Source organism: Tasmannia lanceolata, unplaced genomic scaffold (assembly GCF_043159265.1).
Source record: "Tasmannia lanceolata isolate RefF3 unplaced genomic scaffold, GAP_Taslan_0.1 ptg000003l, whole genome shotgun sequence".
NCBI lineage: Eukaryota > Viridiplantae > Streptophyta > Magnoliopsida > Canellales > Winteraceae > Tasmannia > Tasmannia lanceolata.
In genome coordinates this window covers 5,503,310-5,526,655 of record NW_027518680.1, presented here as the reverse complement: position 1 = coordinate 5,526,655, position 23,346 = coordinate 5,503,310, and the positions used below count along the sequence as shown (strand labels likewise).

General features: G+C 38.1%; 1 protein-coding gene across 3 annotated transcripts; it reads left to right on the top strand.

Annotated features, from left to right (window-relative positions):
- The first annotated feature begins 13,607 nt into the window (after window positions 1–13,607).
- On the top strand, window positions 13,608–17,956 carry LOC143860477 (putative cytokinin riboside 5'-monophosphate phosphoribohydrolase LOGL10). Of its 3 annotated transcripts, XM_077371153.1 has the most exons (8): window positions 13,608–14,137; window positions 14,253–14,350; window positions 14,492–14,522; window positions 14,620–14,719; window positions 14,813–14,883; window positions 14,982–15,125; window positions 15,358–15,493; window positions 17,541–17,956. In XM_077371153.1, exons 1-7 carry the CDS (start codon window positions 14,003–14,005, stop codon window positions 15,454–15,456), a joined length of 678 nt encoding a protein of 225 aa, XP_077227268.1. In that variant the 5' UTR covers window positions 13,608–14,002; the 3' UTR covers window positions 15,457–15,493; window positions 17,541–17,956. The 3 variants fall into 3 exon arrangements, with proteins under 3 accessions (XP_077227268.1, XP_077227276.1, XP_077227262.1); XM_077371161.1 differs by lacking the exon at window positions 15,358–15,493; XM_077371147.1 differs by having other exon boundaries at window positions 14,620–14,883.
- The last annotated feature ends 5,390 nt before the right edge of the window (window positions 17,957–23,346 follow it).

Here is a 23,346-nt window from a genome sequence, read left to right as displayed (position 1 = left end):
TTTTATACCCCGGAACCACATTTTCTACCACAGAACCACTAGGGAACCACATTTTATACCTCGGAACCACTAGGGAACCACAATTTCTACCCCGGAACCACTTGGGAACCACATTTTATACTAGGGAACCACCAGGGAACCACATTTTATACCTCGGAACCACTAGGAAACCATATTTTATACCCTGGAACCACTATGGAAGCACCATTTATACCTCAGAACCACTAGGGAGCCCCATTTACACCCCGGAACCACCAGGGAATCACATTTTATACCTCAGAACCACTAGGGAACCACATTTTATTCCCCGGAACCACTAGGGAACCACATTTTATACCTCAGAACCACTACGGAACCACATTTTATACCCCGGAACCACTACAGAACCACATTTTCTACCACAGAACCACTAGGGAACCACATTTTATACCTCGGAACCACTAGGGAACCACAATTTCTACCCCGGAACCACTTGGGAACCACATTTTATACTAGGGAACCACATTTTATACCTCGGAACCACTAGGGAACCACATTTTATACCCTGGAACCACTATGGAAGCACCATTTATACCTCGAAACCACTAGGAAACCCCATTTACACCCCGGAACCACCAGGGAATCACATTTTATACCTCGGAACCACTAGGGAATCACATTTTATTCCCCGGAACCACTAGGGAACCACATTTTATACCCCAGAACCACTACGGAACCACATTTTATACCCCGGAACCACATTTTATACCCCGGAACCACTACGGAACCACATTTTCTACCACAGAACCAGTAGGGAACCACATTTTATACCTCGGAACCACTAGGAAACCACAATTTCTACCCCGGAACTACTTGGGAACCACATTTTATACTAGGGAACCACATTTTAAACCTCGGAACCACATTTTATATCTCGGAACCATTAGGGAAGTGAGCTAAAAAGGTGATAGGGTAGGTGAAAATGCATAGGGAAGTGAGCTAAAAAGGTGAAGGGAAAAAAAGAGGGAGGGTATTCTTGTCCTTTGGGATTTCTAAAAGCACCGACAGCCCTTATTTCACAAATAAAAAGAACGTACCCTTACTTGACAATTTAACCAAAACTTTGCATTTTTCTAACAATTTTCCCTTGATCTTACACTAGTTGTGCGGAAAAACAACGAATTATCTCGTATCCTGGAATAGATCCTGTGGGATAGCTTGTCCCGAAATCAAACAGCCCCTAGAGTACATCTCTAAGTCCATACTGAATTCCAAACTTCCTATCTTTGATGTGGGGGTGTTTCACAGGAAAATTGGACCATTGGGTTGCCCCTAGAAGCACCTTTGGGCAACATTCTAGTGACAAAAAACCCAAGCTTGAGAATTGTTCATTGTTCAATTGGCCAACAACTGAAAAGCTCTTCAATGATTCAGATACAAAACACATTAGAAAATCCACACTGCCTTACATTCTAAATAAACAGTACATATCATATGAGAGAGAGATGCTGATGAAATACTAATGCCATTTTACTGGAGGCAACAAAATTGCGGATTGCCAACATGGGAATCATTCAGTCTTGCCATTTTGCTGGGCGACGACAAAATTGTGGATGACTTCATGGCCAACTGGTGAGCAGTTTTGTCCTGCACCTTTGCAAGCTCATCCATAGCTTCATACGGTTTCCTGTCAGCAAATAGCTTCAAATTGAATTTTGATGGTGCTTCCACTTGACCTTCCCACTTGTCAACTATCTCTTTCAGTTTGTCAAAGCCCTGCAACAAGTAAGAGGAAAAGAACTAATCTATTCATGCTGATCAAGTGATGCCCAGAAAACTGTATGTTCTCCACAAACATCATTTTCTTATTATTCTTTTCTTTCCTTTTTTTTTTCATCAGATGTGATAAAAGATCAAAGTAAAAAACCAACAGTTGAAAATTTCTGAAAGGCAAGATAGACAACAGACAGACATCTGTATTTTGATCAAGAAAGAATGGTTTTGTTCCTCACCATACGGTTTGTGAAGGCACCGAATGGTTCTTCTGATGGCGTTTGTGTCACCAATTGTAAAATAATGGCTCAAAAACCTTCTCTAGGTCTTGAATTTCCACCTTATTTTCCATTCAAAAACCTTAAAAAGCGGGAAACAAATGGCACATTTGATTCATTTTCCATTTTTTTTAATTGTTATCTGATGTGAGAGAAAAGGGTCAGTGATCCTAACTTTGCACTGTCTTGATATTTATGTTTGTTAGATTTCAACAATATTTTTATGAAACAGCAGAAAGGGTGCCCATTCCCTTATAACCCATCCACATCCACATGTTTATACAGATGTGGGACTATTTGCTTTTGCGTGGAACCCCAGCATACCCAAAACAACTTAGTTTAGTACCCAAAAACAAGTTGAATTGACAGATTAGTCATTACCAAAAAGCCAGCCTCTGCAAGAGCTGTTGTGAGCGTTGCCTCCATGCATGTCTAATGTCACACAAGATAATGTTCAGGTCTGGTGTAAGACGAACATTCAGGTTATACTTCTCAATTATCATCGTCCCTTTAATATGGCCATTATCAACATGGAGCCCACAAAATACTGCACCATTACCCTGTTAAATAACATATTTAAAGATTAAAAAACAGAACTAAAAAGAAAAATCAGAAGCACAACACATCTCATATGTGGATCTCTGAGTAGAATAAGAAGATAAACAAAAGAAAGGAGAATTACATAATTGATATAAAATGGTATAGCCAAATCCATGGGAAAACAAGAGGAACAAAATATCTAGACAAACCTGTTTGTTCAATGGGAGTTGTCATTACGAGCCTTCTTCACTACTTCAGAAGGTTCTGCTGAGTGCTGACATTGGCTTTCTCCCCGTCTACCCACAAGTCATAATAGGCACCTGATTGAGAGATTAGGAGTGCAGCAATATTAGATTAGGAGTGCAGCAATATTATCTACAGTCTCCTGTGGAAATATGTAATCTTTCCTCATGAATGGTGAGCAAAGAACATTCCAGTTCAGGTTCCCACAGGCACCAAGAGTTGAGCCCATGTTTCTGATAATAATAGTGAATTATGAGTATGAGACGTTTTTTTGGGTATAATAGTGAATTATAAACTTTCAACGTAAATTCCATTCCAAAATTAAATATATAGTAAATGGATTTAGGCTTGGGGTTGGAAAGAGCATATAGAAATGGCATAATCTGATTTCGGCTTGAACCCTGCCAGACTCAAACCTAACTTGATCGTTCAAGTTGCAACCCTAGTACCTGCCTCCTGATGGTGATATATTCACCACACAGGGGAGCAATTTCGGTCGGTCCAGGATGAACTTTTGCTAAAAGGTCAACCAGAATTCCCAAAAATCGACCTGAGTTTGTGCAACCTCACCACTTAAAGTTTTCATTTTCATTCTCAGAAGTAGACCCGGCAAAACTGACCCGTGCCTGCGGGTCGACACGACCCACACACAAATTTGCAGGTACAGGTTGGAGTTTTAGTGACCCGTGAAAAGCGATCCACGGGTCACCTAACCCGTCAAAACATGGGTCGGGTCGGGTTAACTCGTGGGTTTTGTGGATTTTTTTAATATTTTTATTTTTATTTTTATTTAAAAAGAGAAAACCAAGGGTTAAGATCATATGATCAAAAGCCAAAACAAAAGGGGTTTTATTCTTTTTACTCTTTTATACTTTTATCTTTACACTTACATAAATAAATTTGTTACTGTCACTAATTTGTTACTTCGCAAAAATGGGCTTTTCCGACTCAAGACCTCATCCCAGCTTCGAGTAGCTCATGGGCTAAGATATGCATGAATACACCCCCTACTTTTCAAAATGCATGATTGGACGGTACAGCCCACACCATAGGATGATCCAAACCGTGCATTTGATGGGCCATAATGTAAACAGGTTGTGCCAAAAAACTCATTAGCATATGATGATTCGAACCCTCCGATCTAAAGAGGACTCACAATATGGAAACTTCTATAGATCGGACGGTTAGGATCATCCTATGGCAATGATTTTTGGGGCACAATCTATTTACATTGTGGCCCATCAAATGGATGGTTTGGATCATCCTATGGTATAGGCTGTACTGTCCATTTTGAAAATTAGGGGGTGAATTTATCACTGCAAAAAAAAACACTGTTTTGAAAAAAAATGAGGGTAATCCGCGAGTCGACCCGACCCACCCGCACTGGGTACAGGTCACCTGGTTGCTGACCCATTGGAATGCGGGTCATTTTGACCCGCAACCCGCACTAGCGTGAACCGCAGGTAACCCGACCCAACCCACCCGTTTGTGAGGACTACTCAAAAGCTAGAGAATTTATTCAATCACAAGTGGGGTGTTTGATTTAGTAATCCACGCCATTGATTTAGTTGGTTTCCACCAAAGGATCTTTAGTAATAAAAGTCTTGTTACTAAACGAGTTAACTCGTCATGCTTGAAAAAGCGAAAATTCAACATGTTATTAATATGGCCCGAAATACTAAAGCTGCATTTTTAACACATTAAAAAATAGAAAAAAATAAGTAATATACTTATATACCTATAAAATAAGAGGAATAATAAACTAAAGGGAGATGATATTTTCACCCCAAGAGGCATCATTAGCTCACCTGTCTTGGTTTAGTCTTTCGACCATAAAAGCGTAGAACAGACTCATTTGATGTAGGGAATGATCTGATCAGGGAATGCAGTACGCATTCGCTCCCTTATAACGTCTATAGTGGGCAACCTTAACGCTTTGTTATGTCAAATCACGTTAAAAGGGGGCGAATGCGTACTGGAGAGGGGTGAAAATATCATCTGCCTAAACTAAAACACACCCTTCAAAAATCCCAGCCACAAGGGCACCCTATTGGATCTATACGGGGCCGAGGCACATATAGCATGAGGAGGCCATGGCCCCCAATGACTTGCAAAATCCCATTTATATTTGCATGGATGTACATGCATGTTTAGCTAGTTTAGTGGCCACGGCCTCCCAATGACCAATGCAGCCAAGAGTAAATTAGTCCGGCCCCTTAAGTGTAAATTCCTAGCTCTTCCCCTGGATCTGTCACCCAACTACATTTATAACAGCACTGGAAAATACAAGCTCTGCTTCTTTTGATGTAAAATGGTGTAAAACAAATTTTATTCGACGCCCATTTTACATAAGAAGAAATGGAGCATCATAAAGGAATGATAAATGTGGTTGGATGATATGGATCCAATTGCAAGCACTGTGACCGAGGTTTTCCAAGGCAACCTTCAATTTAGCAGTCCTAATAAAATAATAGGAAATGTGTGCGAATTTTTGTAAGAGTGTAACCACTTTTGCCCACTTTCGAGTTGAGACGGGCCTTGGAAGCCGGCGATTATACATTGTAGATTGTCCAATTAGGATCTGTTTGGTTGCACAAAAGCTTGGATGGTGCTCTGTTTGGATGCTGGGTTTTTTTTTTTTCCTGGGATTTATGTGGGTAAAGGTAGGAGACAAAAGAGGGGACAAACATTAATTAGAGAAAGATATTATGATGAGTGGAGAGAGAGGGTAGAGAGAGAAAGAGAGAACACCCTTTTCAAGACAAGATTTTGCTGATGTCAGCAAGAAAAAGCTGATGTGACCACTAAACCTTTACCCACATAAATCCTGGGAACAAAAAAAACCCAGCAACCAAACAGAGCATTGAAAATCTCTGGAGAGGGATTAGTTATTGCTTGTCTGTCTATGTGTCACTCTTGTCTCCTCCCAATAAAATCCAAGCCAAAAAGTAGTCTCTCTCTCTCTCTCCAGTCCCTAGTCTCTACCACTACTTTACAAGTAGACAACCAAATACTACCTTACCACTATTCTACGAGGTAAGTTCCAGGTAAATCCATGTTGACTACTTATACCACTACTGAAGTTAATCATGGTAGAACTCATCTATGGTGGGACCCACCAGAAAAATGATGTTGATCGTCCCACCATGGGTCCCATGTCCTACTATTTGTCCGCCATAATGTCATGTTTCCTTAGCCCCAATAGCTTTTATTCATATATAAGGGGATTTACTAGGGACCATTGCATGAGGGAGCAGCCACATATCGGTGCAATATTCCCAGGTCAAGCTTCGACAAAAGAAAATACCCTAAGCCCAGCCCGGCCCGGTTCATCTCGGGCCACCCGTTGACGGTGACCCAGCATGATTGTACCTTGAGCATATAAACACGTCATTCATTACGTCACCTTCTTATTTATCCGTATTGATTAGCTCAGCCTCTAAGTCCGGTTTGTTTAGGATTATTTGACGTAATGCTGATAAACTAACGGTTAGGATCATCCAATCAATATGGTTTTGAGACTAAGGCCCATCTACAACCGGACTTGTTAATGGAGGGTCTAGATCACCATTGGGCCCACATATTGTATGGTGATGACATATGACAATACGTTTTAGCTCTATATAGGGATAAAGAGCATTGCTAGAAATGGTGGTTAATTAAGTGGGTGATGAGCCTTGCTCTTAGAATCCTCCTGTTGGATAATTCCTTACTAATAAAATCACTGTCCTACCTCCCTTCTATGGGACCCACTTCGAATCTTGGACTATAATTGAAAATTGTACGATGAAGATCAAATTGAGGTGGGCCAGATTTCTCATTTTGATCCTATACCACTGGGACATACGTATGGATGAAATTGAGAGCAAGGGTCAATTTTATTATTCCTAGTCAGATTAAAAATTCAAACTAAGTGTTATGTCACGGGCCTACTAGTCCCTCAGCCTCACACTCGTGCGACACTTGTGCAATGCTATCCGATTGGTTGCTGGAATTTTTTGGTTCTTGGGATTTTTGTGGAACAAAAAACTTCCTGGGAGATTGGTGGGAAAAAAAAACTCCCTGGCAGTATCCCGGTAAAATAAAATCCCATGTTTGGTTGACCGGACTATGGTGGGAAGTTTCGTCGCTTGAACTGTTGGGAAGAAAAAAATTTCTTCTGCAAGCTTATTTTTAGTTCCTGGGAGTATTTTTTTTTTCCTTCCTAGGGTTTCGTGCAGGGTTATTTTGGTTTCTGGGATTATTTTGGGCCCACAACCAAACGTAGGTTTCCTGAGCACACAGATGTAATAGGAAGAACTTGTATTACTCTCCAAAAGTGTGTACAAGGTTTGAAGTGATTTGCAAATGGGGAGGCCTGTTCTATATGTCGATCAACTAACGGTCTAGGACCATCTTAAAAGGTTCTAGCTTAGTTAAAACCTTCTTACAAGAATGCTTCATAATTATCTCTTCTCATATCCTTACGTGCCTTCCGCTTGTTTTTATAGAGTACTAGAATATATTCTTCCCCTTTCTAGAGTTACCTTGGGCCTTCGTCAGGCATATAAAGAGGGTCATGTGAGCTCAAATTTTTCATTCTTTTACAACTCTCCCCCCACTTAATCACGTGGACGTGCTCATCAAGAAATTGTGAATCTGCTCTTCAAACTGCCAAAGTGTTCACTTGCTTCACTCTCAAGTAGTCCTTGTTGGGATCCGGGTAGAACTCACCCTTAAAAGCTAGCTGTTAAGGGGAGTAAGCTCAAGTCCTTATAAGCCCATCCATATCCATCCACTTTTTCGCTGTGGGATCTTTTGCTTTTGCGTGGAACCCCCAACAATCTCCCCTTGCATGCGGAAGCAGCATGGATAATCTTAACCCTCCAAGTGATGGCAACATGAGAACTACGAGATCTTCTCCGAGGGAATTTCACCGTCTTAGAGGTAGACAGGGGTTATAGAGATCTTCCCCGAAGGATTTTCTCCATCGTCAAGGGTAGACCGGTGTTACCACACCCCAGCTCTGATACCACTTGTTGGGATCCTGGTAGAAGTCACCCAAGTTAGCCATTAAGGAGAGGGTGCCCTAGTCCTTATAAGCCCATCCATATCCATTCACTTTTTCGATGTGGGATCTTTTGCTTTTGCATGGAACCCCCAACTGTCCTTTCTATTTAACCAAGTATTTTTGTGTAGGAAGGCCCCTTAGACTCGTCTTCTCATCTACCATGATCTATTCCCCCTCATTATCAAAGAATGTTGCCATGGTGGCTGTGGCACAATTTGAGATTCCTTGCATTGGGTCTTCGTTGTCTCAAAGCTTCGCACAATTGGGATGGAAGTTCATATAAATCTTCAGCTTAGTTGGTAGCCGAAGTTTGTATGATACCTTTCCTACATTCTTTATAATAGGAAAGGGACCTTCATACTTACCTTTCAACCTCTTACATAAACCTTCCAAAAGACTTTGAATTGTTGGGGTTGTAAGTTTACAAACACAAGGTTCCAGCCCATCTTGTGGGATGGCTATGTGTGGACTTTCCTTATATGCTAATAGATAAAGTCAAATTAATTGATGATGTTTAAGCTCATCCCTTTCCTAATATGCATTAGATGTCTCCTTTCTTTAATTATGACGGTGATTAAACATCATCAATTAATCCTTCAAATGTCGCTTCGAAAGCTAGAAACAAGGACCGAGCGAGGGATTTGTTCCAGGTGGGCAGAGAATGGTTGATAAATAATAATCAATAAATTATTATAGAGTCAAAGAATCAAAAGATGCCGAATGAATATAGGAAATTTGTGTTTAGCTTTCTTCATTTCTGCCAGATCGAAACTCTATTGGTAACAAACTGTTAACTATCTTTGACTCATTGTACATCAAAATTTGTACAAGGATTACTAGGCTTCAACAGTCAGAAGAAAACTGGCAAATAAAATGAAGGTAGAGAGAGAGAGAGAGGAGGCAGAAAGTGAAAAGGAAAAATGAAAAATGAAAAAGAAAAAAAACATTAATTAAAAATGAGACGTAACTTGATGCGGTCAATATAGGGTGCAGAAAGTGAGAGAGCCTTCGATTGTTGACAATATCTAGGTGATAATCTGAAAAAAAAAAAAAAAAAAAAAAAAAATGCACAACGCAAAACACGCACAATTAAATCCGATCGTTGACAGTATATAAGACAAAATCCGTCTCAGTTTATAGACGGGTGATGAAATACATTCAATCCTTGTAATATATATAATTAAATTTTTTATTTTTTTTTACATTTATTAATTATTTCTTACTCGCTTTTAAAGTTCTATACTTAAAAATATTTATTAAAGTGTTCTCTATTGCAACACACACATATGTGCGCGATGTGTGTTGGTCTAACAATGATGCCAATGCTATTTTTTATGCCATTAGACTGTGGGGGGAGGGGGGGCACATAAAACTTCTCGGAGTGGTTAATGGCCATGAGAAAACATACAAATAGAGTTGTGCCAATTTCAAAGCAAGCGGGTACAAACATCAAGTTCTTATTACCCCATTTAGATCCACAATGGTTTCTTTTTATGTAAAATAATTTTTAACATGCACCTATTGCATATAGTATATAGTAAGGGAGAACAATTTATTAATGAAATATTTTATTATCATACCAAACACGTATGATAAATTCTTTTTATGCATTGTTTTTCGTACAATATATTATATCTTGTGTGTATGCAACGAAAAAAGTGTCGCATAAGAAATATTCTATCGTGCATCAAAAGGAGCCCTTACATATAAATACACACATAACACTTACTTAACATTAAAAATGGAAACAAAGATTGAATCTATATTTGGTATGCACTGTTTTATCATATTAGAAGGCCAATCAGTCTGACTTTAAGACCCTTACAATCTGCCAAGAGCCCCACTAATTGTTTCATTAGTTTAATAGAACTAAAACCTAACTTTGATACCTATGGACCCATCACTCATAATCTATTCTTAGCTACCCAACAATCAATAGAGAAGATGGCATATATAAATATATATTGAGTTTGGTGTATAATCCTTTTCCAAAGATCATTTCTCTAATGATTTTGATATGGGATTTGCATTTACAATGCTAATATAGATGTTGGGGCCCAAGTGGAACCATCTTAAAACCCTAACCACAAAGAAATCATGTATATACCACTGAATTAAATGTGATTTTTTTCAAATTAAATTCAGATTTAAAAAATAGATCATCAATTCATTTATTATTTTTAAATTATTAAAAAAATATATATTATAGTGAAGACTGAATTCACATCCTAATCAAACAAACACATGCAGCTAACCATCCTTCCATGCTTTTTGTTGTGTTATTTAGGAAGATTTATAATAGCTATGCATGATGTAAATAGAAGCTAGCATGCACACAGACATTTTTGCAAAAATTTCAAACATCTGCGTCGCCGAATTATTCTTAAACCCGAACTTTGTAGCTACGCTTTCATGTACAAGGATGCTGTTGCTACTTATCACTTATGGGTCTGATGGTGCTCTATGTCGCATCAATGGGTCCAACCACATCGTAAAACGTACCCTCTCCACAAGGAAATCTACCACTGAGTTAGATGCGGATTTAACGAATAAATCATCAACTTTTCATATGTTACTTGTAAATCTCGCAAGGAATTCGAAATTATTGAAAAAGACATTATAGTGACAGTGAAATTCACATCCTAATCCAGAAAACACATGCACCTAACCATCCTTTCATGCTTTTTTGTTGTCTTATTTAGGAAAGTAGATAATAGATACACACGTTGTAAACTGCATTAATTTTTCCCCAAAATTCAGACATTTGCCTCTCTGAATTATTCGCAAATCCAAACTTTGTATCTATGCTTTCGTGTATAAGGATATTGTTACTTATGGGTCCAATGGCGCTCTACGTCGCATCACCGGTCCAATCACATCTTATCGAACATGAACACCCCCCTCCAAATAGTAGGGGCGCAACTCGGGTCAATTTTTTGGAACTCGGTTTGAGCTTTTACCATAAAATCGGGTTGGGTTCAGGTTGATTCCAATTCATTTTTTTCTTAGCAAAAGCTCAACCCAACCACAGTCCAAGTTGCACCCTTACCAAACACACTACTGGTGTTAGCCGCCATAAGACCCATATCATTTGTCCAAGTTGCACCCTTACCAAACACACTACTGCCGTTAGCCATGAGACCCATATCTTTCATGAGGGTCTCCCATCCAGACTTTAGTGTGTGTGGACCACTTGCCCCCTTTCCCCCAAAAAGAATAGAATGTTTTTACTTAATTTGGGACTCATACCGCTCAATCTTCTGTCACAATCTTGAAGGAAGGTTGTATGTTGCTCCTTTAATGGATTCATTACGCGGGGAGTGTAGATTGTGACACGTGTAATGTTGTAGACCATATCCACCTAAAGATCTTGAGGACGATAGCAATGGAAAAGAAATGAAGGATTGCATTCCTATTATATTTCATTAATGAAGATAAGGGTCCTACTAAACCCCAACTTACCCAACAAAGAAGTCTATAGATGCTTGTGGAAAAGCCAGAGCCACCAAAATAAGAAGAAAAAAAAGGTATAAAGGGATGATGGCTGAAAACTCTGGATATCCTTTGTTTTCTATCCATTAATCCTTATATAATCGCATTCAACCTCCCCCCTCTCTCTCTCTCTTATATACTAAACATGTTTCTTTCCATGTCATTGGTTTTCTTTCTATGGAAATTTTTTATGAGAAAACTTTTCCATAAAAATAGTTTACTAGAACTTTTCTAAGGTGGATTCTTTACAGGCTCATGCATAACATGGGTGGGGCCCATCATTTGACAACACGTCTTGATAAGGTGAGGCCCGCCCTCTCTACTCAAACCCATACATATGGTGATGCCTGTCATTTTGCACTCACCACTGGACCCATCATCTCCTCTCTAATCCATGCATGGTGTGGGGCCCATCATTTTACACCATGTTTTGATAGAGTGGGTCCCATTAACTCCGCTCAAACCCATGCATCGGATGGGGCCCGCCAGTTTTGATGGGATGGGTCCCACGATCTCACCCAAGCCCATGCATTAAGGTGGGCCCAACCATTTTACATATCATTTTTTATAGGGTGGGGCCCATTATTTTACTGTCATGCATAGCATGGGCTAAGAATGCTAGTCTCTCTATAAAGACTGACTGTAATTCTAAAAGTATGGTAAGGAAGAACCCTGAATTTCAGTGTGAATTGATCTTGAACAGGCGAGTGTCAGGTGTGGGGACTCCTCCATTGTGTCAACACTCAATGAGTACTTATAGGAAAATTCAGTGTGGTCCACTCACAAACAATATCACTCCTTAATGAGTACTTAAATGGGAGTTTGCCGCACTTGAAAATTTATCTTCCTCTTGACAGAGCACAAAAGTCTAAGCATGAGTTCATAAAGAAGGGCATTAACTTAGAGATATGGGCCAGTATTGAAAGGAGCCATTCCAACTTGTCCTTGCCTTTCCTTCCAAAGCCAAGCATGGATTTTCGAATGGCATAGACTAAGATCCTCTGGTTGTATAAAACAAGCATCTCTGATTGTTAATAAAAAAATTGGAATAAGATAACATTGTTGATTTAGTAAAACCCTATTTCTTTTCTCATTCTTTCTTATATAAAATGGTCAAGCTCTTTCATAAAAGCTGTAATTCATTTAATATTTTTGCATGTAATTTTTATAACGACAGCTAAAAAATCATTGGAGATGGATTAGGTAGAGTATATGAAAGATTATAACACTGTTCTATTCTTTTTATCACTAATTTGGTAGGGTCCCCACAAACTTCAACTTACCCAAAACAAGAAGTTAGATAATGTGCATAGATCAAACACCAAAAATGGTGTATAAATAATAGCAATGTATTTTGATCATTTAATTAATGGATGGACCGTAGGCTTAAATCATTAATGACCTGATTGTCCTAATTATTGATCGATTCCTCGCTAAGGGTGCAACTCGGGCTGGTTGGGTTGGATTGGATTGAGACCAACCCTTAGCCCAACTCAAGGTAGCATTTCTTCAACCTTAATTAAAGTTATAACGCAACTCAACTCAAGCTTCAGGTTAAGGAGGGTCAATCCTAACCCAATCCGCCTCTAAATCTCTCAACCCTAACTTGATTTTCTAAATCTGCCTGAGTTGGATTCGGATTGACCCCCAAAAAACAAAAACAAAAATACAGAGAGAAAATAAGAACACTAAGATTTTTTATAATCACAATAAAAACACGATAAAATTAGGGGAATTAGGTTGGGTTGGGGCCGGATATGGTTGCCTGAAGTGTCAACTCTAACCCAACCCAAGATTAAATCGGATTGGCTTTTCCCAACACTAACTCAACTTAGACCGAATAAATCCCAATCCATGTTGACACGAAATCAGGTTGAACCAGTCGGGTTGGCGTTGAGCTGGGCCCAAGTTGCACGCCTATTCCTTGCTTCTTCATGATTGACAAATGTTTTAGGCATTGGTCCACTTAGGGACAGGTTGGCTAAAATAATAAACGTGAATCTATACTAATCCAACTTGATTAAAGGTAAAAGGTTCAGTTTAATGGCCCAACAACCGAAAACTTGGATCCCTAACCCACATAAGTCCTTTGACTAGGGGAGTTAAGATCCTCCCATTAGTCATAATTTTGTGCTACACCCACTTATGGTATATAAAAATCAATCTAATCACAACAAACAAACCATATACCAATAATAAACTAGAGAGAGAGAGAGAGAGAGAGAGAGAGAGAGAGAGAGAGAGGGGGGGGGGGTAGAATGACCCAAGTACATGCAGTGGGAAAAAACAAAGCATTGATTGGATGGACAGCCATGGGAAGGAATGGGAACGGTTTTCTCTCTGAAATTTAGGGAAGGAAACTCAAAGACATTTATTTGATGTATTTTTAACAGAGATCTTTAGATTAAAGGGATAAAAGGGGAGAGTATGGGGATGCATTATTGTTAGGCTCTTCTCCAACACCAAGTACGTCTTCATTTAGCAGACAAAAGGAGGTGTGTTGGGGATAAAGGGGGGAGGTTAGAAAGCAAGGGATTCTGTTTTTGGATTCTCTAGAAAATCTTCATTTTTTTCCTTGTATTGCCCTTTTGTTCCTTTTGTTCCCTATCTTTTTGGGCTTTGCTTCTTTGTCTCTCTTGCTGGTAATATGGAAGGAGATGAGGAGAAATCTGTAGAAAGTGAGAAGAAAGGAAGGTTCAAAAGAATTTGTGTTTTTTGTGGGAGTAGATCAGGCAACAAGCCTAATTTCAGTGATGCAGCTCTTGAGCTTGGAAAACAGTTGGTAATAAGATAATGGAGTTGTCCACTAAAGAGTTAATTTTCCTTTTCTCTTTTGGGTTTTTTCTGTGTTGTTTAATAGACTTTCTCTACTTTTTTTTCTTTCATCTTCTTTACAGGTTGAGAGAAAAATAGATTTGGTCTATGGTGGTGGAAGTGTAGGTCTGATGGGTTTGATCTCTCAGACTGTTTTTAATGGTGGCTGTCATGTTCTTGGGTATGTTTATGTTTATACTTTTCATTGCATTTTTATTGGTTTTTCTTTTTCTTCCCTCACTTAAAGCATCATTTATTTATATTACTACTTTTGGGAAGATTTTTTTAGTTATTATATAAAAGTTTGCTTCCCTTATGGCAGAGTAATTCCCATGGCTCTCCTGCCACAAGAGGTATAAAATTTTATCTTCTCTTGTTCTCTCTTTTCTTTGTTTCATCTTGTTGTAATATGTGTTTTAGAAACTGATCGACCTCAATTATTATTGGCAGATTTCAGGAGAAACTGTTGGAGAAGTGAAACCAGTTGCAGACATGCATGAAAGAAAGTCAGTGATGGCCAAACATGCTGATGCTTTTATTGCCCTTCCTGGTGAGTTGAAATATTATTACCCAAGTGTAAAGTTTCCTCTAGTTTTCTTTGAATTAGAATTCTTCCTCATGTTTACTATTTTCAAACCTCTAGGTGGTTATGGAACCATGGAAGAACTATTAGAGATGATAACATGGTCTCAGCTAGGCATTCATGAAAAACCAGTAAGATGGATTTTTAATTATCCATTTCTTTGTTTAATTTAACTTCTAATAAAATTTCATGAATTGGGTTTGCATTTTATTATTTTATTTTGGAACAGGTGGGACTATTGAATGTAGATGGGTACTACAATAGCTTGCTTGCATTGTTTGATAAAGGGGTAGAGGAAGGTTTCATTGAGGATTCTGCAAGACAAATTGTTGTTTCAGCAGAGACAGCAGAAGAACTAATTAGAAAAATGGAGGTAATTAAGTCTGAACTAATTAGAAAAATGGAGGTAATTAAGTCTTTGTGTGTGTGTGTGTGTGTGTGTGAGAGAGTGAGAGAGAGAGAGAGAGAGAGAGAGAGAGAGAGAGAGAATATTTTTTAGTGTAGGTTTTTGGTTGGTTGGTGAAATTATTGGATTGGGTGACAAAACAGAGTTTGAGGAAAAAGTAGGGAATGATATGTTGTTGTGTTTTGACTGGTTTTTGCAGGAGTACTCCCCACTCCATGACAGGGTCGCACCAAAACAAAGCTGGGAAGTGGACCCATTATTAGAGTCTGCTACAAGTGGGCATGCTCCAAGATGTTGATCTAACTCCAACCATTTGTATAGATACAGTATAAATAGTACGTACTCTTTTGCAAACAACAATCAAAGCACAACAGCATTTCATTCCTTGAATACAATGGCAAATGTGTGTGTGTCCGTATATAGGGATTTGCTAAGGCAATTTTGCAGGTGAGTTTTGCACGAGATAACGGCCACCTCAGATGAATTAAATGAATAAAACAAAATCTGCTGAAAAGTGAGCTTGTGTTGCTGTTCTCTTATGCAAAAGTCAGTCGTGAAATGGCTTTTGGCAGAATTGCCCAGGCCGTGCGATGCACGGGCCGACAAACAATGGTACGGACCACATCATAGGTTGATCCAAACCGTCCATGTGATGGAACACAACATACATAGGTTGTGCCCCAAAAATCATTTTCATAGGCTGATCCTAGCCCTCCAATCTATAGATGTTTCCATAATTCCTCTTATCTTAAATCGGATGGTTAAGATCACCCTATAGTTTTTTAATTAAAAAATCATAAATGAGGGGGGTAAGATCGAAATTATACGGCTTTAATGGGTGCCTTTGTTAAAAGCATAAAGGAGAGGTAGGATTGCAATTATATGATTCAATGAGTGCCTTTGTTAAAAGCATAAAGGAGGGGGTAAGGATTGAAATTATATGAGTTGAATAGGTGCATTTGTTAAAAAAAGTCAAAAAATGTGAGGTGTAATTCTCACGTAATTTTCAAAAAAATCGAAAAAACTCTTCTCTTTTCATTCCAGCTTATTATAGTAGAAGAATTATGGAAACATCTATAGATTGGAGGGCTAGGATCAGCCTATGGAAATGATTTTTGGGGCACAACCTATTTATATTGTGTTCCATCACATGAACGGTTTGGATCAACCTATGACGTGGTCCGTACCGATCTTTGTCGGCCCGTGCATCGCACGGGTTTTTTACTAGTATATTTATAGGGAATTGGTAGGCAATTTCACAGGAGGCTATTTCACAGCTGACTTTTGCATGAAAGACAGGCCACCTAGGCTCAATTTTCAACAACTTTTGTCTTAATCATTTATTTATCTAAGGTGGCTGTCCTCTCGTGCAAAAGTTAACCGCGAAATGGCCAACCAAATCCCATACGAAATGATATTTCCACCCATTATCCTGCATTTACACCCACTTATATTTGCCTTTTTCTTGAAAATGACTTTATTTTCTAGAAAAGGTCAATGAAAAGTTCTGAAATATTGTAAAGGTGGTGGAGATATCAATTCCCAAGCCACTTATACATATCCGTATCAATAGTGGGAAATGATATATTCGCCCCTTTTTCTTCCCCAAGCCACCCCTTTGTATGGTAAAAACAGTAGTCATAAATACACTAGAGGGGAAGGCCCGGTGAAGAAAATGGGCCGAATATATCATTTCCCTAGATAATGTACATATGCATGTCTCTGTATTGGGCGATGATATTTTCACTCCCCCTGCATTATCCGCACGCTCCCCTTATACCTGATAATGTGATTTGAAGTGAAAAGTGGATAACTTTAACGCTTTTTGACATCAAATCACTTTATAAGGGGAGCGTGCACGTAATTCGAAGGGAGTGAAAATATCAACTCCCATTTTACGTCTGTTTCCTTCGGCATAAAATAGGTGTAAAATGCGGAGTAAAATTTGTTTTATGCCTATTTTATACGGAAGAAACAGAGCCTAGGAAATTAATATCCACACCCCCTTTGGTTTGGTAGAATCCTCACCGACTCCCTCTAGCTTAAACTTAATATCCACACTCCCTCTATGGAGGGGGTGAATCTACCAAAACAGAGGTCTAAATTTGTTTGGCTTTCGTGGGTTTAAAAGTCAACGATATAACCACATACATGCACACGTACGCTAGCTCATTGAGATAATGAAATGCACTTAGTGGGCCCACTCACTTGGCAAAAGTAGTATAGTATAATCCCCAGAGTTAATTTATGGGCCCCACCATAGTGCCATGGCCTCAAATCTCAATCCTAATAGGCCAATTTGAGAAAAATTTTCCTATTGAATATGCATTATATAGCATTGATTTATTTATATTCTTTAACCATCCAATTTTTTGTCTCCAGTTCAATGGATGGTTAGGATTGCCCGATGAGAGTGATGATAATCTTAGATGTGGGTGGGTGGGCCCAATTGCTACATTTCGTGGGAGAGGATGATTTCTCTACTTGACTTTTGGCCAACTTGTTTTTTCTCATAAAAGTACCCTCGTGAGCTTTGTATATTATCATTCAAATAGTGCTTTTCTATATCCTCTGTTCTCTAATTGTGAGGGTCATTGTCGGCCAAATATTTTTTTATAAGGCCATTGATGAAAGACAGAGAGAGAGGGAGAGAGAGAGTGTGTGTGTGTGTGAGTTTTCCCTTTCTCCATTGCTTTTTACATATTTGTTTGTGGTGACTTGTGTCTTTTGTTTTGCAAGTATGTGATATGTGGATGGTAGCCTTTGGAGTGTTTTGGATTTTGCTCCTTGGCCTTGTATGAGCTCTTTTGTTGCTTGTGCCAATTCAACCCTCTCTTCTGTAAATAAAATAATCTGAAGATATAAGCAAGGAACTGCTCCATATATCGAGGCTTATATGAGGTAGGTTAGATTATGTTGGCCACAATATATTAATCCGATAATCTTGAATACTTAGGCCCTCTTAGTTTTACAATTTGACAACTGATTGTGAGTCCAAAACCGTTTATGCCCTTTTAATCTACTTTTGACCAAGGTTTAAAATTTCGGTTTCGGTACCGGTTTTGGACCCTGAATTTTCGGTCGAAATCTGGTACAAAACCCAAATTCAATATGTTATTCAATATTAAATTTCGGCTGAAATTACTGAAATTCGGTGAAATATTAAATTAATATTAAAAAAAAACAGAATTTTTGGGTCAAATTTATGAAAAACCGAAATTTTGACCGAAATTCTGAAATTTCAGCCGAAATAAATGACCGTTTCGGTTTTGGGTGATTTTGGTGTCGGTCTCCACCGAAATCCGAAATTTAGGATTTCGGTCGAAATTTAAAACCATGCTTTTGACAACCGATTGTGAATCCAAAACAAATTTTTGGACTCAAAATTATGTTTAATTTTGAGTCCAATAATAGGTTTTGGACTCACAATCCGTCGTCATAATAATAAATGAACTGGCTTGGCCTTAATTTTAAGCCCAATGATTGGTTTTGGACTCAGAATTAGTTGTCAACATTGTTTTTTATTTTGAGAACTGATTATGAGTCCAAAACTGATTATTAGACTTAAAGACCTTGGAGGCATGCTACGATTCCGCTTCTTGAAGATAGTTGGAGCTTTCCAATACGCAATAACTTTTCACGGCTATCTCATGGGTTCAACCGGCCATAGTTTGCTCTCAATATATAATTTGCGCAATCAATCTAAGATGGGAGTGTTGGCGAAAATGGATGTTGGAAATGGTAGAATATGGAAAATGATATGTTTGAAGGCCCTAGTTGCTTTTTCTTAAGACAATATTTGCCCCCACCAATAGTGTACAAGGGGAACCAAGAATTTGCCTTCAAGATACAATGAAGAATGTGAATTCTTCACTAAATTTTTTATGAAGTTTTGCTCTAAACGGAATAAAACCTCGAATCACCTTTGGGTGAGCAAGTATGTGAGACCCTAGTGGCTGGTTTTGCATAATAACATTACACTAGAACAAAAAATTTCTAAAATAACATAAATAACAAATTTAGAAAGGCTTTCAAGAGTTTGTAAGTCTTCATAAAAGAATTTCGAATTATGCTTTAAATGGGTGGTTTCTATTCTTTTTATAGAGCTTTTGGTGTCTTTTACCTCTGAAAAAACACCACAAGGCACCTTTCCAGATCGATTTGAAATTTGATCGTTGGATCGCGCCCATCAACGATTCTATGGTCAAGATCAATCCTGGAGTGACCGTTGTTGTGTAAAATCTCCTCCCTCTCCCATAGCTGCTAGATAGCGATCGATCACCAATCCACGGTCCAAATGACACTCGATCGGACACTAGCTGTCACCCACGATCCGACGAACTAGATCAAACCCGGTCCAGGATTAGCCATTGGACACACACGAGCGTGATCCTACGGTATGGATCGCACCCACCTTGTTATGAAATTTAGAGCACCAATAAGAAGATGAGATTCTATAGCGTCTTAATGGTTAAATAAAAGAACATCGTATGCAACATGCATTATGGCCTATTATATCATGAGGAAAGTGTTCCTGCACAGCTGCGCAGGGAGCTTCCCGCTTAAGTGGCTTAAAAAGCCGCCCATTGGTTCGTTTAGCGGGTCCACAAAAGTGACCAATAGGAGGCTTTATAAGCCACTTATGCGCAGGGAGCTCCGTGCGCTGGAACACTTTTCTCTTATATCTTTATTGGGAAAGGTGTCTTGTTTCTTTCATCAGTAGAGATATCCTAATGGTATTAGGAGACGGAAGGAGAGTTCGGTGTTTTCCTTTTCTTTGTAACTACCAGTTAAGTTTAGGAAATGTTTCCTAGTTTGATTAGGAGATGCATGGGTTTGATTAGGAGATGCATGGGTTGTGGGCTTCCCTCTCAATTAGAAGTAGGTTTTAGATTGGGGAAACACCTATAGAAGTTCAAACACAAGGAAGAGGAAGGGAACAAAAGACAACACAAGACAAAGTTTTACATTTCACGAGAAATTAGAGAAATGTTTTTTTTCCCTTGGTCTTGAGTAGAGATGATGAGTTTGAGAAGGATATTTTTAAAGTTTAAAAGAAGTATATAGGCACGAGATACGAGATTTGGCCAAACCCTTTGGCCATCTTCATTATTTATTCTTTTTGTAGTGGAAATCGGTTCTTTCCCTATGCTTTTAGGCATTGTTGACGAACCACATATACTTTGTGTTGGTTCGTGCATTTGCATCTTTATTAAGTCTTCATTACTTGGCATGTGATCGGATTCATTTTTGGCCCACCAATATTCCTACGAAGTGTTATCATAGCTATTAGATCGATCAAATTTTAAAAAAAAGTATTGGGAGGAAGAAAACTTCTTCAAGAGATTCTCATTGGAGGTGAAGTTCTGTAACTAGGTATTTATCAACTAATTATTTCTTTGTGATTTAAAAAGGATATTGACACAATCTTGGATTGTTTAAATTGATCAGTTCATGGAAAGAGAGTTTTTTACTTGTCTTTCATAATTTTTCCACTTTGTTTGAAATTTTTTTACAAATTAAAGTGTTATTTAGAAGTGCAAAGTGATTTATAGGGCATGCTTGATTGTGTGATAGGATTTAGCTAGAATAAGCACTCATCGTGAAAGATGTTATCATGAATAGCTTATTCTTAGTTGGTTTTATCTTCTGTTTGTTGACATAGTTTTCTAACCTGGAATTATTTCCATTCGTTGTTTAGTTAATGTTGTACTATTTAAGAATTAGTTTTCTCTATTGTTTAATAAATAATTTTATATTCTAGTACTATCAAGTAATACCATTCAAATGGATTATTTCACTACTAGTAAGACCAAAACTAGGTGAGAGACCATGATCACCACGTGAAAATAGTAAAAAGGACATAATACTGGAAGAAAAAAGCTCCATGAATTGTTCTATTACAGTATACTCACCATCAATCAATTGAAGTGAATCATCGCACTCAAATGATATAATCAATATTTATTAGAAATTGTTGGGATTTTTAAAATCACGTTTTAGAGTCAAAGTAAAGTTTGAAAAAGTTTTTCAAAATGTTTTGAGAAGAGATAAAGCGTATGGGTGTTTCTCTTGGGTTTTTCAAATTGATTCGTGACCTTTGCTTTCAAGAGTCATGAATGGAAAGTTCGATGTCCAAAAGACACACGTCATGAAGGTTCGTGACCATTCAAGAAGTGAAAAGACACAATCAAAGAAACGTTGGTTTGAACTTTTGAAGGGATGTTTCCAAATGGTGTTTCTACTTAGAAGAACACAAGTGTTCTATAAATAGAGAGAAAAAACGTCCAGATTAGATATACTCAATGTTGAGAAAACCATGAAATTTTTAGTCTCTTGATTCTCTCTTGCAGTTTCCCCTACAACGTATTTTTTCACTTGTGTTTTAGAAAATCTATCAAGTGTTTGTTATTCTGGAGAAACAAACACTTGGGTCTCACATACTTGTCAAATCTAAGGGTGATTCTTGGTTTGGTGTCATTAGTGCAAAACGTCATCAAACAAAATTATTTTGAAACCGGGCTTCATTGTATCTTGGAGGCGAATTCGTGGACCCCCTTGCACAAATTTGGTGGGGGCGAATATCGTCAACGTCTTAAGAAAAACGACTACGCGCCTTGAAGCTTCTCATTTTTTTTCTTCTTCTCATATCCACGAATGAAGGAATTTCTCCAAAAGAAATTGCTGCTAAGGACTTCTAATTTATTATTAATGAGATAATTAGAGATGACATTCACTATCATGATTCCATTTTTAATGAAATAATCACAGATGAGATTCACTGTCGGTGATTCCACATTGCATTTGCAATAGTTTCAAAGTTGTAATCTCTCTCTCTCTCTCTCTCTCTCTCTCTCGTTGTTGCCTTTTGAGAGGTAATATGTACTATCAACATTACTTTTGGATAAACTTTTGCAATCGGCTCCTCTTCTTCTATTGGAGTCCCCAGTCCGTATATAATTAAAAAAAGTCCATAAGTCCTTTTCTCCTTTCTGATGTGATTATGTATCACACATGTCGCTAATACGGTAATACCATCTTCACTTGTGTTTTGGAAGGATATGAAGTGGCAAACATTAATATGGGGAAGCGTGCCTTAAAGACTCCAAAAATTTGTTCTATTGCATATCGTAATGAACTAATGATGTAATTAAATAACTCCATATTTCTGGTCGACAGCCATTTGCAAATTCACTCAATTGGTAGAGAACACCACGGCATGGGGCAACAAAAGCTGGCATATCTACATATGATAGATAAAAAAATAAGTGAAATATGAAGTACAAATCTGTAATGCAGTGAAAAGCTTGTACTAGCATAAGTTTCAGTGAGCAAGGTGAAGGACATACATGAAGTAATTCCCATGTGATTCCTCTTCCATACGAAAAATATAGTATCATCAAATCCATGCTAGTATAAAGGAAAAAAAACCCCTGCTTTCAGAAGCACCATCTTCATCATAATTTAATTTGTAAAGTTTCCTTGTTTACATCTTGATTAAGTAGTGAAAACCCCCACATATGTGGTATTTTATCAACCCCGCCCCCCTCAACGGTTTATGTGAGAATGTGTTACGTGCCTAATTGGCCGTAACGGAAATAGAAAATAGAAAGAGAAGGGAAGGGAGGTTGATTCGAGGCAACCGGACCTCCTAGTGGTTCAAATCGAGAGGAACCATGACTCTCCTAAAAAGTTTCCTTTTCTGTAGAATTCTTTTTTTCTTCATTCCATTAAAATACAAACTTAAATACAAGCATAAAGGTAGTTTTACATCACTACCCCACTAACCCACTTACATAACACATAGGAAATAACTAACATCCACAACCTTAAACCCATAACCACATAATTAATAACCACAATCTAACTAACCCCACTAACATGCACATATAATAATGTTTCACTGCACTGCACGAGGTAAATTCGCCTCCTTTAACGTTAAAAACAAAAATGCAGCTTTTGAAATAATCCAGGATCGCATCCAAATAACATAATATTGAATCCTTGAAAATTACATGATGTTATCCAAACAACATATTTCAAAATTCAGGATTTAATATTCCGGTTATCTTCAATCCAAAGTTTTGAAGAGATCCAAGATTTTAAAATGATGGTATTTAAACGGCCCCTAAATATTTATTTCAATGGACATGTAGTGTTTCTGTTGTTGTAATATATTCAGTCATTA